This window comes from Emiliania huxleyi (assembly GCF_000372725.1).
Source record: "Emiliania huxleyi CCMP1516 unplaced genomic scaffold EMIHUscaffold_420, whole genome shotgun sequence".
Classification (NCBI taxonomy): domain Eukaryota; phylum Haptophyta; order Isochrysidales; family Noelaerhabdaceae; genus Emiliania; species Emiliania huxleyi.
In genome coordinates this window covers 29,991-43,045 of record NW_005198829.1, presented here as the reverse complement: position 1 = coordinate 43,045, position 13,055 = coordinate 29,991, and the positions used below count along the sequence as shown (strand labels likewise).

Here is a 13,055-nt window from a genome sequence, read left to right as displayed (position 1 = left end):
CAGCGCCCCCCCCTCCCCCCTCTCACCCGTCCGCCTCCCTGCCGCCCCCTCTCACCCGTCCGCCTCCCTGCCAGCTGCCCTCTCACCCGCCCGCCTCCCTGCAGCTGCTCGACGACTACTACCTGAACCTGCTCGACTGGAACGAGCGCAACGTCCTCGGCGTCGCGCTCGGCGACTCGATCTACCTGTGGAACGCGTCGGACGGCTCCATCCAGCAGCTCATGCAGACGAGCGGCGACAACTCGCACGTGACGTCGCTGTCGTGGGTGCAGGACGGGCCCTACATGGCGGTCGGCACGTCCGACCACAAGGTCCAGATCTGGGACGTCGAGAAGCTCAAGCAAGTGCGCAGCATGTCGGGCCACCGCGCGCGCGTCTCGTCGCTCTCTTGGAACGGGCGCCTCCTCTCGTCGGGCCAAGAAGCAGATGGAGCAGCTGTGAACAGCGTCTCTTCACACCTGCAGCTGTGAATAGGCCCCTCCTCTCGTCGGGCGGCCGAGACTCGGTGGTGATGCACCACGACGTGAGGACACTTCCTAGACACTTCCTAGGCACTTCCTAGACACTTCCTAGGCACTTCCTAGACACTTCCTAGGCACTTCCTAGACACTTCCTAGGCACTTCCTAGACACTTCCTAGACACTTCCTAGACACTTCCTAGGCACTTCCTAGACACTTCCTAGACACTTCCTAGACACTTCCTAGGCACTTCCTAGACACTTCCTAGGCACTTCCTAGACACTTCCTAGACACTTCCTAGACACTTCCTAGACACCTCCTCGGCACTTCCTAGACACTTCCTAGACACTTCCTAGACACTTCCTAGACGGGCGGGAGCGTCCTCTCAGCAGAGGTGGCCGAGACCCCAGCCGAGACCCAGCGGCGACCCAGCCAGATCGCGGCGAGACGCGCGGCCGAGAAGGAGAGGCTGCGCCGTGGTGCGGCACGGCAGGCCGCCGCAGTGTGTGGCTGACCTTGCCCCTCCCTCGCAGGTTCGCGTGGCGGACCACAAGGTGGGCACGCTGCGCGGCCACGCGCAGGAGGTCTGCGGGCTCAAGTGGTCTCCCTCGGGCACGCAGCTCGCCTCGGGCGGCAACGACAACATCCTCAACCTGTGGGACGACCGGTACACCTCCTCCGCCAACGGAGTGTGCGACCAGCCGCTGCTCAGGCCAAACCGACAGACCCCAGACCCAAGACCCCCTCTCCCAACACACCCCTCGCCGCCACGCCCTCCTCTCCTCTCTTCACCCCCCCCCCCTCGGCAGGCTGGAGCAGCACCGCGCCGCCGTCAAGGCCCTCGCGTGGTGCCCGTGGCAGCGGAACCTGCTCGCCTCGGGCGGAGGCACCGCCGACCGGATGATTCGCTTCTGGAACTCGTCGACCGGCGCGTGCCTCAACGCGGTCGACACGCACTCGCAGGTCCCGCCCCGCCCCTCCAGCCCCCCTCCCGCGCCGCTGCCGCCGCGGCCGTTCCCTCTCCCGACCCTCGCCCCGACCCTCGCCCCACCCCCCACCCCCACCCCCGTCCGCCAGGTCTGCGCGCTGCAGTGGGCGAAGCACGACCGCGAGCTCGTCTCGTCGCACGGCTACTCGCACAACCAGCTCATCCTGTGGAAGTACCCGTCGATGGTCAAGGTGGCCGAGCTGACGGGGCACACCTCGCGCGTGCTCCACATGGCGCAGTCGCCCGACGGCACCACCGTCGTCACCGCCGCGGCCGACGAGACGCTCCGCTTCTGGAAGATCCTCTCGGGCGGCGAGGCGTCCAAGAAGGAGCGCGCCGCCGCGAAGGAGTCGATCCTCAACTCGATGTCGATTCGGTGAGCGGCGCGGCCCTCCCTCGGCGGCGCCGGCGCCGGTGCAGCGGGCGGCGCGGCGGGGTCCGGCGACCCCTCCGTCCGGCTCGGCCGCAAGGTCGACGGGTTGGCCCCTGGGCGCGCCACCTCGGGGTCGGGGGTCGAGTGCGCAACGACGCAGCGCACTTTCGTCGGTGGCGACGGCGCGAGTCTGAGGCCGAGGCGGCACCGAGGAGCCGACAAGACCAGGCTGAGGTGCTGCCCGCCTCCGCCCCACTCTCCCCCCCCCCCTTCTCCCCCTCCCTCTCCCCTCCCTCTCCCTGCCGCCTCCTGCACGGCCCCGTCGCCGCGCGTGCAGGACCCGGCCTTGCTTGCTTTTGCTTGCAGCACGTCGCGCTGATCGCGCTGAGAGCCCAGTCTGCAAGGCTCGAGCGCGCGACACGTGGTGACGGGCCTCGGCGCGTTCCTCACGCGGCGGAGCCGCCGGAGTTGGTCGTCGCGGGTGAGTCGGATCCTCCGGGCGAGCACGAGCTGACGGGCAGGAGGCCCCCCAAACCGCGCGCGCCCTGCCACACGGCCGACACTGACACATGAGATCCAACACCAAGCGTCGCCCTGCTCGCCATCGCGCGACTCCGCCCCGCAAGAGATGAGAGCACGCAAGAGAAGAGAGCACGCGGACACGGGGCGGGAGGGGCGTAGCCTAGGCCGTCGCGTGGTTGTGACCACTGCGGCGGCGCCACGTTCGCTGCCACGCGTGGCGGCACTTTCGTCGTCGACAGCATGTGCGCATGATTGGACTTTATTGCGGTGGTTCGCTAGCCGGCCGGGGCGGCGCGGGGAGCACATCGCGCGTCGTTGCCCGAAATGTGATCTTGTGCATGAAGCCGAGAAAAAGCACAATCAAAAAGCACAAACCGACCGTGCTGCTGCTCCTTTTCCCATGTAGTGTCCCCCGCCATAAGCCGCCGGGCGGTAGGACGGTCAAGGACGAAGGACTAGTTGCAAAAAGTCTCACGTGGAAACCCCACCAAAAACTACCATGAGGGGACAGCTATGGGGTCCCCCAACGTTTCCGCAGGCGAAATATTTTTAAATGTGGGAGCACGAAAATTGCCGGCGGGCAGCGGCGGCTGTCTGGTATAGCCCCAGCCGACTCCGCGTGAACTCTCGAGGGATCTCGAGTTGCTCCCTGAGGCTCGGTGTACGAACTCTGTTCACGGCGCTGGTCTGTTCACAGCCTTGTTATTGAGAAGAAAATACCTCCTATGGCGCTGTGCGCTGGCCTGTGAGAGGTTGAGGTGCGAGCCCTGGAGGCCCTGGGGAGGGGGGGGATTACCCGCGGGCTTAGTAATTAGAAGGCCCGTGCGGTTGCGGCAGCAGTGCATCGATGCTTTCGCTGCTCCCCGCCCTCCACCTCGCGTTCGGATCGGCCTACACGCCGTCCTTACCGTCGTGGACGCAGGCCGTGCTGCCCGGATGTGCGCAAGGGGAGGAGTGCGGCCGCCTGGCCCTCGCCAACGGCCTCACATTCAACTGCCGCTTTGCTGGCCCCGCCGCGAGCGTGACCAACGTGCTGCTGCTGCACGGCTTCCCTGAGTTTGCGAGCATCTACTCGGGTCTGATGGCGCAGATGGCAAGCAAGGGCTGGCGCTCGCTCGCGTGCAACCAGCGCGGGTACTCCGAGGGCGCGAGCCCGGCGACAGTCGACGCCTACTCGTACTACCACCTCGCCGACGACGCGTATGCCATGGCGGAGGCGGCCGGCTTCACGCACGACGGTGGCAAGTTTCACCTCATCGGCCACGATCACGGCGGCTTTCTCAGCTGGTTCATGGCGCAGCCTACAGTGTACGGCAACCACCTGCACAGCCTCACCTCGCTCTCCTCGCCACACCCGATGCCCTTCTCGGAAGCGCTCTTCGGCGCGAACGCCGATGAGGAGCAGGTGGTCGCGTCGCAGTACCTCACGATGTTCTGTCTTGACGACTCTGCGTCGCTCCACAACGACTTCTGGTACTTGGCCCTCGGCGCTACCGCGGGGAGTGACCTCGGCTTCGCCTTCGGCGATGCCACCACCTTCCAGCTCGCATTGTTCTGGTACACCACCGTGTTCCTTCTCGACGGAATCGTCGCCATGCCGCCGGTTCTCAGCGCCGAGCAGATCCTCGCCGTCGACCCGGCCGCGGAGTCGGTCGCTGCGCTGCGCGGCCTCTTCGGCACGTCGGTGCCGTGGCCTTCGCAGGGCTTCGCTGCGACCGACACCGTCGGCAACATCTCGGTGCCAACGCTCTTCGTCTGCGGGACCGCCGACACCGCGCTGCTGTGCACGCGGCCATACGCGCTCGAGTCGGCGGATTACGTGGTGGACGCATCGTACACATACAAGCAGGAGCGAAATGCTGTGTACGATGCGATCAGTATTCGTACGTCCGCTCACTGGCTTTCACAGTCATACGTCAGCTCATTACCACCCACACGTCCGCTCATCAGCATGCACACGTCAATTCGTCAGCACTCTCACGTCTACTCGATGTAGGTTGTCGGCTGCGGTCACGACTTGCTCTCGTGCGGCGGCAACATGACGCTCGCTGACGAGACGATTGCCGCTGTCGTTCAACATGTCGGGGATGCAGATGAGGTTGCCGGCGTCGCACGGGCGTGAAGGAGATGCCGGTTTCGCCGCCGATCCGAATGCAATAATGTGATGTCGCCGCACACGGGCAGAGCTTCATCTTCGCCATCGGGCACGGCACCTCGCCGCACTGGCAGCCCTGCGCGCAAAGCTCGAACGCCGCCATCATTTTTTTCTGCCGCCGCCGCCGCCGCCGCCGCCGCCACCGCCGCCACCGCCGCCGCCGTTCTCGACCACCGGCCGCTCGATCGGCGGCAGTCCCTTCGACCCCTCGCCCGCGCACAGGCTGGTGGAGAGTGGGCGACGGAGCCGTCGTTGCGATGCGTGGCGTCTACCGACCACGGCGGCGGGGAGGGGGAGCGGGACCAGTCACCGCTCTTTCTCTACTTGTGGAGTTTCTTTTTTGTGAGGGAGCGCGCAGTTGTCCCTGATCGTCCTTCCAAAATCCTGCTCGTGCAGGTGGGGACCCTGTCCTCCTCCCATGCCTCGTGTGCTGTTTTCTTCAGAGCGTGCCCAGTGTCGTGCGACGGAGTTTTTCGTGGTAAAATTCTTCTAGCACGCGCCAGTTCGCACCTGTGTCGAGCCTGTCGGCTGTGAAAGAGAGTTCGCACTTGGAGCACTTGGAGTGCAGTCGGCAACCTCACATAAATAAATAAATAAATACAACGGACACGCCAAACGAGGGGTGGGAGAAGGACAGGGTCCCCACCTGCACAAGCAGGATCTTGTAGGACGATCAGGGACACAGGGGAACGGGAGCGGGGAGCGCATCGCGACACGGAGGGGGGCTGGGCAGGGGGTTCACCCTCACGACAGGAATCCCATCTCTCGTATAGGACAGGTTGCACCCGGCGGCACGGGGGCAAGCGCGGGCCTCCTACTGGTTGCGCTCTCCTAGTTCTCCTGCTCCTGACAAGGGACAGCGACAGGCTCGCAGCACGGTGGACTCCCTATCCACTGGCGATCTCTCTCGACTAGCGACCTTCCTCCGACGTCTCACCGGCAGTCTCTTCTACCACAGGCAGACTGACACGTGGGTGGCAGTGGCGGTGATAGGAGTCTCCCACTCTGTGGGCCTCGCTAGAAGTGCGACCCCTGCGCGTGTCCTCGCCCTTGAGGAAGGGGAAGGGGCTGTGTGTCTGTGCATGTGTACAACATGTGTGTGTGTGTGTGTGTGTGTGTGTGTGTGTGTGTGTGTGTGTGTGTGTGTGTGTGTGTGTGTGTGTGTGTGTGTGCTCGCTCGCTCGCTCGCTCGCTCGCTCGCTCGCTCGCGTGCGTGCTCGCATGCGCGCGCGCGTGCGCGGTCGCGCGCGCGCTACCTCACATCCAGGGCCGTTCGCGTCTTTAAATTCTTCTTCTCGCTGTACCCCTGGCCACAGCCAGTCGACCACCCCCAGTCTCGAGAGAGTTATCGTCCGATCTAGCGCCACCCGATTTCTGGGCCTAACGACATTGAGTGGGCCCTTCTCGCAGCGCTAGCTGCCGCGGCTTCACGCGGTGATGCTCCTCGCCCTCTACAGCGCCCTCACACTGGCGACGGCCGCCGCCGTGTATGCAGTCGCCTCGTCGCCGTGGGACCGCGTGCTCGCGTCGCTCGATATCAGCTGGCTCACGCGCTTCCCAGCGGGAGGCCTGCCTCCCATCCCGCAGCCAGAGGAATCGAGCTTCCTCGGGGTGCTCGATGCGAGCGTGCGGCGCGTGGTTGATCCCTCGGGCGGGCTCGGTGTGCCAAACTCGTTTTTCGCGTGGCACTGGGGCATGGTCCCGCTCTATGGTGTGCTCTTCTCGGCCACCTTTGTCGCAACAACCCCCGCTGTCCTCGAGCCAGACACTTCTTTCCCGTGGCTCACGCTCGTCCAGAAGCTATTCATCTGGTTCAACGCCTGGGAGGTCTGGGCTCGCAGCCTCGCACGACCCACGCCCATGTCCGTGACTAGTTTGGTCTCCCCTCGCCAGGCGTTGGGGCTTGGTGTGGAGCACGGCCCGCTGCACAATAAGCTGAACCCGCCCTTCCAGGACTGGTGGTACCGCCTCACACCGGGCACGATCAAGTACGCTGGTCCCGCCGGCCACTGGTCCTTCCTCTCGATGCGCCGCTCCCGGCTCGACTGCCTGGTGGAGGGCGTACTGACTCACGTCTTTACATGGCGCTGCCTTCTCGCCCCGGAAGTCTCGCCCGAGCTCGTCTGGCCGCTCGCGGCGTGCGGCGTGTACGAGCTCCTCTTCGACTACGGGCAGCACATGCACACCTACGGCACGCAGAACCTGCACCTCTTTGTGTGCATGTGCTTCCCCGTCGAGCGCGGCCAGGTCGTCGGCATGCAGCTGTTCCTCACCCTGCTCTACATCGGCTCGGGCTTCTGCAAGTTGGGCCCGACCTTCCCACACATGTTCACCATGAATCTCGCTTCGGCCAAGTTCATGGTGGGTGTGCCCTGGGCAAGGTGGTTCCGGCGCCTCACTTTCAAGGCGCACGACGCCGAGCCGCCCGACTTCGGAAAGACTGCCTTTGCGTGGTGGCTGGCGAATGGCGCCGCGATGGTCGAGTTCTCGGTGCCGTTCCTGCTCTACACGCGCAACTCTCTCGCCGTGGCGCTCTCCATCTTCACCTTCCAGTGCATGCACGTCTTCATCATCGCGACGCTCATCATCGACGTCTTTTGCTGGAACTTTACCGGTCGCCCGCCGCACCTCCAAGCCCACCGCATCATCGAGCATCACTCATCTAGCGGATCCCTTCTCTCCTCCAGATGCGGTGGGCTACTACGTGCTGTACGGCCAGCTCTCCACGGGCATCGACCTCGAGGCGCCGCCGGGCATGGGCTATGTCTCCCTCGCCACTTCGGCTGTATCGCGAGCGCATCTCGGCGGTAGGCACTGCCAGACATGCACCCGCTCCTCGCCGCGTGGCTGGTCGGGCACACCCTCTACGCCGCCTACGGCCACTTCAGGCGCACGCACGGCACGGCACGGACGCACGCCACGCACGTACGCACGCACGCGGTACGTACGGCACGCACGCACGTAGGAGGTCCTCGCCCGCTTGCGTAAGCCGGCATCCCCCCTCCCTCGCCGCCCAGGCCCGACCACGTACCTTACGTCGTCGCGCACCGCCACGCGGCCGGCAACTGGTCGCTCTGACCCACTTCCTTCGAACGCACACAAGCCCGCTTGTCCACGTCCGCAGCGTGTGTGGGCAGGTCGCAGGGCGTGCTTGTCGTCCGCAAGTCGGCCGTGCACAAGCTGCGCCGCCTCACGTTGCACGCGGGGACGCGGCCCGCGCTGGTGCCTGGCGCCGATTGGGCGGGCGACTGGTACGGGTTCTACCTCTTCGCGGCGTACACATGGACGTGGAACTCCCCGTCGCGGCAGCGCCCGCTCTGCGGTTGCCACTCCCAACCCCTCCCTCTGAGAGTGCACGTTTGTGTAGGCTGCTTCCCGCGCTAGTAGTCGAGGCGATGGGTGAGGCCGCGCCCAGTGACGGCCTCCTGCACGCCTCGGGCGACTTCGCCCTCTTCCACTCGGCGCTCTTCTTCGACGCCGTCGTCGCTCACCTCCGGTGCGCGACCCGCGCGCCCCTCCGGCCGCCGCCCGCGACTCGTCGAGACCGTGAGTTCCCGGCTCCATCACGCCTGCTCGCCTTGGTGGAGCGACGCACCTTGGGGTTGCCGCCGCGGGACGTAGGTTCGACGGCCTCTCCTCCCTCCGCCTCACCGAGGAGCTCGGCCGCGCGTGCGGCTTTGCGCCCGGGGAGTGCCGCCTCTGCTGGGCGGGCGCCTTCCCCTCCTTCCTCCTGCCTCCGGGCGGGAGGCCGGCCACAGCCTCCTGGAAGATTGTCGACGCAGCGGAGGGCGTGCTCCGGCAGGGCTCGTACGACGCGGCGACCATCGACGACCCGCGCTACGCCAAGCCGTCCGACCTGCTGGACCTCGACCTCCTCGGCAGCGGGAAGGCGGCCAAGCCCTCCACGGGGTCGCAGCTGCCAAGGCGCTCGCCGCCCCGCACGCGCGCCTCCTCGCGGTCGCCCGCCCGGCCTAGATCGTAACGAGCGCGTCTGCCCGATCTGTCCGCTCTTCCGGAGTGCGCGTTTGGGCTGTTGCCCTCGCTCTCCACACGCGGTGCACAGGACATGTTTGGCGCCTTGCTATGTAGAGCAGCCTGTTATGCGAACGTAGGACAAAAGTAGGATTTGTGGTCTGCCACGGCGGGTTTGTTCCCGCACATTCCACTTGTCGCGAGCCTAATTGGGGGGGGGGGGGGGGGGATGGACCCGTATTGACCCGGAGCCGGACGATCGTCCCCGTTCCCCCGCGGGGGTCCGATGTTTGTGTGATCCAGTGATCGGTCCAATAGGCGACTCTCTGTCGGCTGCGCCATCAGCGTTCATGCCGCCACACCACTTTCTTTCCTCACCGGAAAGGTGTGCGGGCAGCGCGGCCGACACTAGACACCCCGTGCAACGCCGTCGCCGTGAGTCTCAGCGGAGAGAAGAAGAAGCTCTCTCTCTCTCTCAGCGGTGAGCGGAGCCGTTTTCATTGTGGCTACATCTCGTCGCAGCTCGCCCCGCGCCCGCGGCCTTGGCGCGGTACCCGCAGAAGTAATCATAGCGTGGTGTCGCAGTACTGCGATGCTTGCGGTGTAGTGCTCGTCTCAGACTCTCGGCGGATGGCGAGTTTGCCCCCTACGCGGAAAGGCGACAACCCCTCACCGGCGCCGGTTTTTGGCCGTGGCACCCACCTCAGGCGCCGCTCGGACTCGGTTGACGGCCGCCCAAGTGCTTGGCTCGTGCCAAGCCGACCGGCAGGCGATTCCCACTCACTGCTAGGCTAACCTCAGGCTGTCCGGCGTCAGTGTGGTGCCGTGAGGGGCGCCGCCCCCAAAACTACGACTATTAGTACCGTGCGGGGGCAGTGCATTTAATTCTGTCAAAAATCCAAATCTGCTCCGTGGAGCTTATTGGGCTAGGATCATACGTCCGGGAGGCCCCCCATGCGTGCCGTAACGATCGACAGCGATGTGGCTACTCTGTTCACGTTCACACCTCGTAAACCCCCCATAACCCCGATACAGGGGGTAGAGCGACAACCCTCTCCTTCGATCTCCTGAGCGACAACCCCTCCCTCGACAACGCGAACACACACAAGCGCGAGAGAGACGTACACAAAGCACAGGACCGGTGTGTCCACGCTCGTGAGGAGGGTTGCTCAACCTCAGGAGAGTTGCTCAGGCTCTCGAGTGTCCACGGATCGAGAGCGCAGAAGAATGCTGCTTCGACTCGCACACACCACCAGCAGCGCCGCTCACGACGGCCGCTCGGTCCTCGCTCTCGCTGCGGCGCAGCTCGGTTCCTCGTCCCTGTTCGCCTCGGCCGGCCACAGCGCTGACATCCGTCTCTGGCGCGCCACGGCCGCTGGGATTGAGCCATCGGGCGAGATCCGGCCGGGCGGCGGCAGCGTCTTTTCGCTCGAGGCGTCCCCGCTGCCGGGCGGCGACTGTCTGCTCCTCGCGGGCTCCTTCTCGCGCGTCGTCTTTGCCTGGCGCCTGCGAGAGGAGCCGGGCGGCGGCACGGCAGTCACTCCGCTCTGGCAGAGCGCGCAACACACGGGATGGGTGCGAGCGCTTGCCATCGATCCGGCTGAGGCGGCGGCTGCGCCGCGTGCAGCCTACTCGATCGGCTGCAATCGCATCCTCTCGTGGGCGCCGCCGCTGCCGCCGCCGGACGCGCCGGCGGCGTCCGGCGTGACGGCGCAAGACGAGATTGCGCTGTACGAGGACGAGGAGCAGGTGCGGTCGAAGGACATCCTCTGCCTGGCAGCGTCGACGGGAGGCGCGCTGGCCGCTGGCAGTGTCGACGGGCGGGTGCGCTGCTGGCGGGTGGGAAGCAACGGCGTCCCGACGGGCGTGCCGGTGCGCTGGGCGGCGCACGCTGGGCGAGTGAGCTGCGTGCGCTTCACGCCCGGCGGTGGTGGCCTCCTCACCGCCGGCCTCGACGGCGCGGTGAAGAGGTGGGCGCACGCCTGCTCTCCCGGCGGCGCACGCCTGCTCTCCCAGTCGGCGCTCCTCCCCCGGGTGCACAGCCTGGCGCTGGCCGGCGGCCACGTGCACGCGGGCGTCGAGGGCGAGGTCGTCAGCCTCGAGGGAGAGAGCCTCTCCGATGTTGGCCGCGTGGCGTTGCCGCCCCGCGAGGCCGGCGCTGAGGCGGAGGCGTCCGGCGCACCGCGCGTGACGGCCCTCGCCACCGGACGCGGGCTGCATGGGGCTCTCCTCGCGGGCGACTCGAGCGGGAGGCTGCACTTGCTCGTCCCGCGGGTGAGGGAGTGAAAGTGGGGGAGAGTGTGCCAGCTCGCTAGTACACAACACACCGTCTTCGCGTATTTGTGATTGTGTGGGGAGAAACGAGAGAGTACCATAAGCTGACTAACGCAACGCGGCCACGCACGTTTCTTCATTCTTGATCGCGCTGCAGATGTTGGTTGAGGCGGGTCGAGCTGGCAGCTCTTGGGAACGTCGAGCCGAGGAGTGGGTGTCGGACAGCGCCGACGTGGGACACCGCTGCTGCGGCGTCCACGGGGCGCAGAGCACGCGTGCTCTGCGCGAGTGCGAGCGCAGGATCGCTCAGGACCAGCAGCACGGCGGCCGCGAGCCGAAGAAGCCCGACAGCCGACATAGCAGCTGAAGTAAGGAGTGTGTTTGTTTTAGGTATATTGTTGGCAAATCAAGACACAGAGCTCACACAGAATCACAGCGGGAGGAAAGCGGCGAGTCGCAATTCCAGGGGTCGTTGTGGCGGGCCACCCTGTCCAGAGAGGCATGGATGCCAATCTGGGGTCTCTCGACCGAGTCTATGAGCCCTGGCCGCCTCCCGATCTTGGTGGTAAGGCCGCAGCCGAAGAGGGCGACGGAGATGGCGCGGGAGAGTACGGGTGTTCCAGGGGATCGTTTGTCCGATTCGGTGTACACCTCCCCATAATTCGCCAACGGCGTGGTGTGGGGAGGACTGTGGAAAGGCTTAGAAACGGCGGCGTGCCGCGATCCTGTTTTCTTAATGCCCGCAACCCACTGTGCGGAGGCGCGATGGCACTTGGAGCACTTGGAGTGCAGTCAGTAACCGCACACCCAGGGCCGGGGAGCGGAGTGGCTTTCTTGCAGAAACCGGTGCGTTGTCCCGGGGAACGGCGTGTCGCCCTCCGCTCGCCACAGCTTCGCCCTCAGGGCTCCTCGCCTTGTCGGCCCGGGCGAGGCGAGGGCGTGACTTCCACATGTCTCCCCCCAGCCAGATCAGCGAGGAGGAGTACGCCGCTGCCGCAGCCGCTCGGCCGGCCTCCCTCGGCGTGTGCATTCCGTCGACTCTCCCCTCTGCCGGCGGAGGATTTGCGCGAATCTATTTTGGCAAATGTGCGTCGGGCGGCCAGAGCATGGTGCTCAAGTTGCAGCCCGACGTAGCTCCGCACCATATCGGCACTACTGAAGAGGTGGCGCTCCGGCTCCTGAACGAGAGCGCCCACGGGTCACAGCTCCCCTCCGTCCCGAGGCTGCACACCGCCGCGACGGCTGAGATTGGCGGCCGGCGGTGGCACTACATGGTGATGGATCGCGCCGGCGAGAGAGAGTTCGGGTGGTGCGGCCGCGACCAGACGGAGGCCGCTCTCGGCCGCGCCTTTGCCACCGCCCTTGTCGGACTGGTCTACATGCACAGCTGCGGCGTGGCGCACCTCGACGTGAAGCCCGCAAACATCCTCGTCGACCGCGCGCACTCGGCGACGCTCATCGACTTTGGGCTGAGCCTGATGCAGCGCGAGAGCACGCGGGCCGCGGGCACGCTGCCCTACATCGCGCCCGAGATCTGCAAGCGCGCCGTGCCCCACGCCCGCGCGTACAACACCTTCAAGTCCGACGTCTGGTCGCTCGGCATCTCGCTCTTCGCGGCCGCGGCCGGCTTCCACCCGTGGGCGCTCGCAAACGTGCACGAGCAGTCGGGTCGCTACCGCCGCGTCTACAATGCACAGGGCCGCGCGGCGCACCTCGGCTTTAGCGCGACGTGGCTCCTCCTCTCGACGCCGCTCTCGGACGAGCTGGCCGCCACCTTCCCCGGCATGGTCGGGCCGGCGACGGAGGAGGAGCTCTCACCCTGCCTGAGCTCGCCGGCGGCACCGCTGCTCGTCAAGCTCCTCGACGGCATGCTCGTCATCGACCCCGACCGTCGGCCCGACCTCCGCGGCGTCTGCCGGCTCGCCGACGAGTGGCTCGCCGCCGTCTGCCCGGCAGAGCAGCGGCGCGTGGGAGCGGTCCTCGCCGCAGCGGAGAGCGGCGCGTCGCCGCTCGGCGCCGCCGTCGCCGCGGCTGCGGCGGGAGAGAAGGAGCAGACCTTTGGGCACCCCGGCGACGGCGCGCGCGCGGACAGCGCGGACGAGTCGAACGATCCCGTATACCGCTCCAGCTTCCGGAGCAGCGGCAGCGTCCGCAGCAGCCGCGGAAGCGGACACTTGCGCCTGATCGAGGCGGAGGAGGCGGAGCGGGAGAAGCAGGAGGGGGAGAGCGGGGGGCAGTTGGAGGGGGGGAGCGGGGGGCAGTTGGAGGGGGGGCTCCGCGAGGGGTCCAACTGCTCCAACTGCTCTCGATCC

At 66.5% G+C, this 13,055-nt stretch overlaps 6 protein-coding genes across 6 annotated transcripts in view; 5 read left to right on the top strand and 1 right to left on the bottom strand.

Moving 5' to 3' along the window:
- The window catches only part of EMIHUDRAFT_244415 (hypothetical protein), a gene marked incomplete at both ends in the record, with an annotated part of 2,773 nt that extends 759 nt beyond the window's left edge, over positions 1-2,014 (top strand). Inside the window, 5 exons of the mRNA XM_005769486.1 lie at positions 147-344; positions 993-1,126; positions 1,269-1,422; positions 1,552-1,823; positions 1,981-2,014. Coding sequence (XP_005769543.1) covers positions 147-344; positions 993-1,126; positions 1,269-1,422; positions 1,552-1,823; positions 1,981-2,014 — 792 coding nt within the window. The remainder of the gene's footprint in view (positions 1-146; positions 345-992; positions 1,127-1,268; positions 1,423-1,551; positions 1,824-1,980) is intronic.
- A 252-nt stretch (positions 2,015-2,266) lies between these two features.
- On the bottom strand, positions 2,267-2,584 carry EMIHUDRAFT_244414 (hypothetical protein; the record flags this gene model as incomplete). Its single annotated transcript, XM_005769485.1, has 2 exons — positions 2,267-2,414; positions 2,526-2,584. The coding sequence occupies 2 exons, from the start codon at positions 2,582-2,584 to the stop codon at positions 2,267-2,269; spliced, it is 207 nt and encodes a 68-aa protein (XP_005769542.1).
- Positions 2,585-3,189: 605 nt separating this feature from the next.
- Positions 3,190-5,082, top strand: EMIHUDRAFT_244413 (hypothetical protein; the record flags this gene model as incomplete). Its single annotated transcript, XM_005769484.1, has 4 exons — positions 3,190-4,257; positions 4,339-4,440; positions 4,720-4,823; positions 5,061-5,082. The coding sequence occupies 4 exons, from the start codon at positions 3,190-3,192 to the stop codon at positions 5,080-5,082; spliced, it is 1,296 nt and encodes a 431-aa protein (XP_005769541.1).
- An 852-nt stretch (positions 5,083-5,934) lies between these two features.
- On the top strand, positions 5,935-8,479 carry EMIHUDRAFT_244412 (hypothetical protein; the record flags this gene model as incomplete). The annotated part of the gene is made up of 6 exons (XM_005769483.1): positions 5,935-6,324; positions 6,391-7,111; positions 7,185-7,261; positions 7,642-7,784; positions 7,865-7,993; positions 8,119-8,479. 6 exons carry the CDS (start codon positions 5,935-5,937, stop codon positions 8,477-8,479), a joined length of 1,821 nt encoding a protein of 606 aa, XP_005769540.1.
- A 1,217-nt stretch (positions 8,480-9,696) lies between these two features.
- Positions 9,697-10,755, top strand: EMIHUDRAFT_244411 (hypothetical protein; the record flags this gene model as incomplete). Its single annotated transcript, XM_005769482.1, has 2 exons — positions 9,697-10,044; positions 10,207-10,755. The coding sequence occupies 2 exons, from the start codon at positions 9,697-9,699 to the stop codon at positions 10,753-10,755; spliced, it is 897 nt and encodes a 298-aa protein (XP_005769539.1).
- A 1,094-nt stretch (positions 10,756-11,849) lies between these two features.
- On the top strand, positions 11,850-12,890 carry EMIHUDRAFT_244410 (hypothetical protein; the record flags this gene model as incomplete). Its single annotated transcript, XM_005769481.1, has 1 exon — positions 11,850-12,890. A coding segment is annotated over one exon (1,041 nt), but the record flags the coding sequence as incomplete, so codon positions are not given.
- Positions 12,891-13,055: the final 165 nt, after the last annotated feature.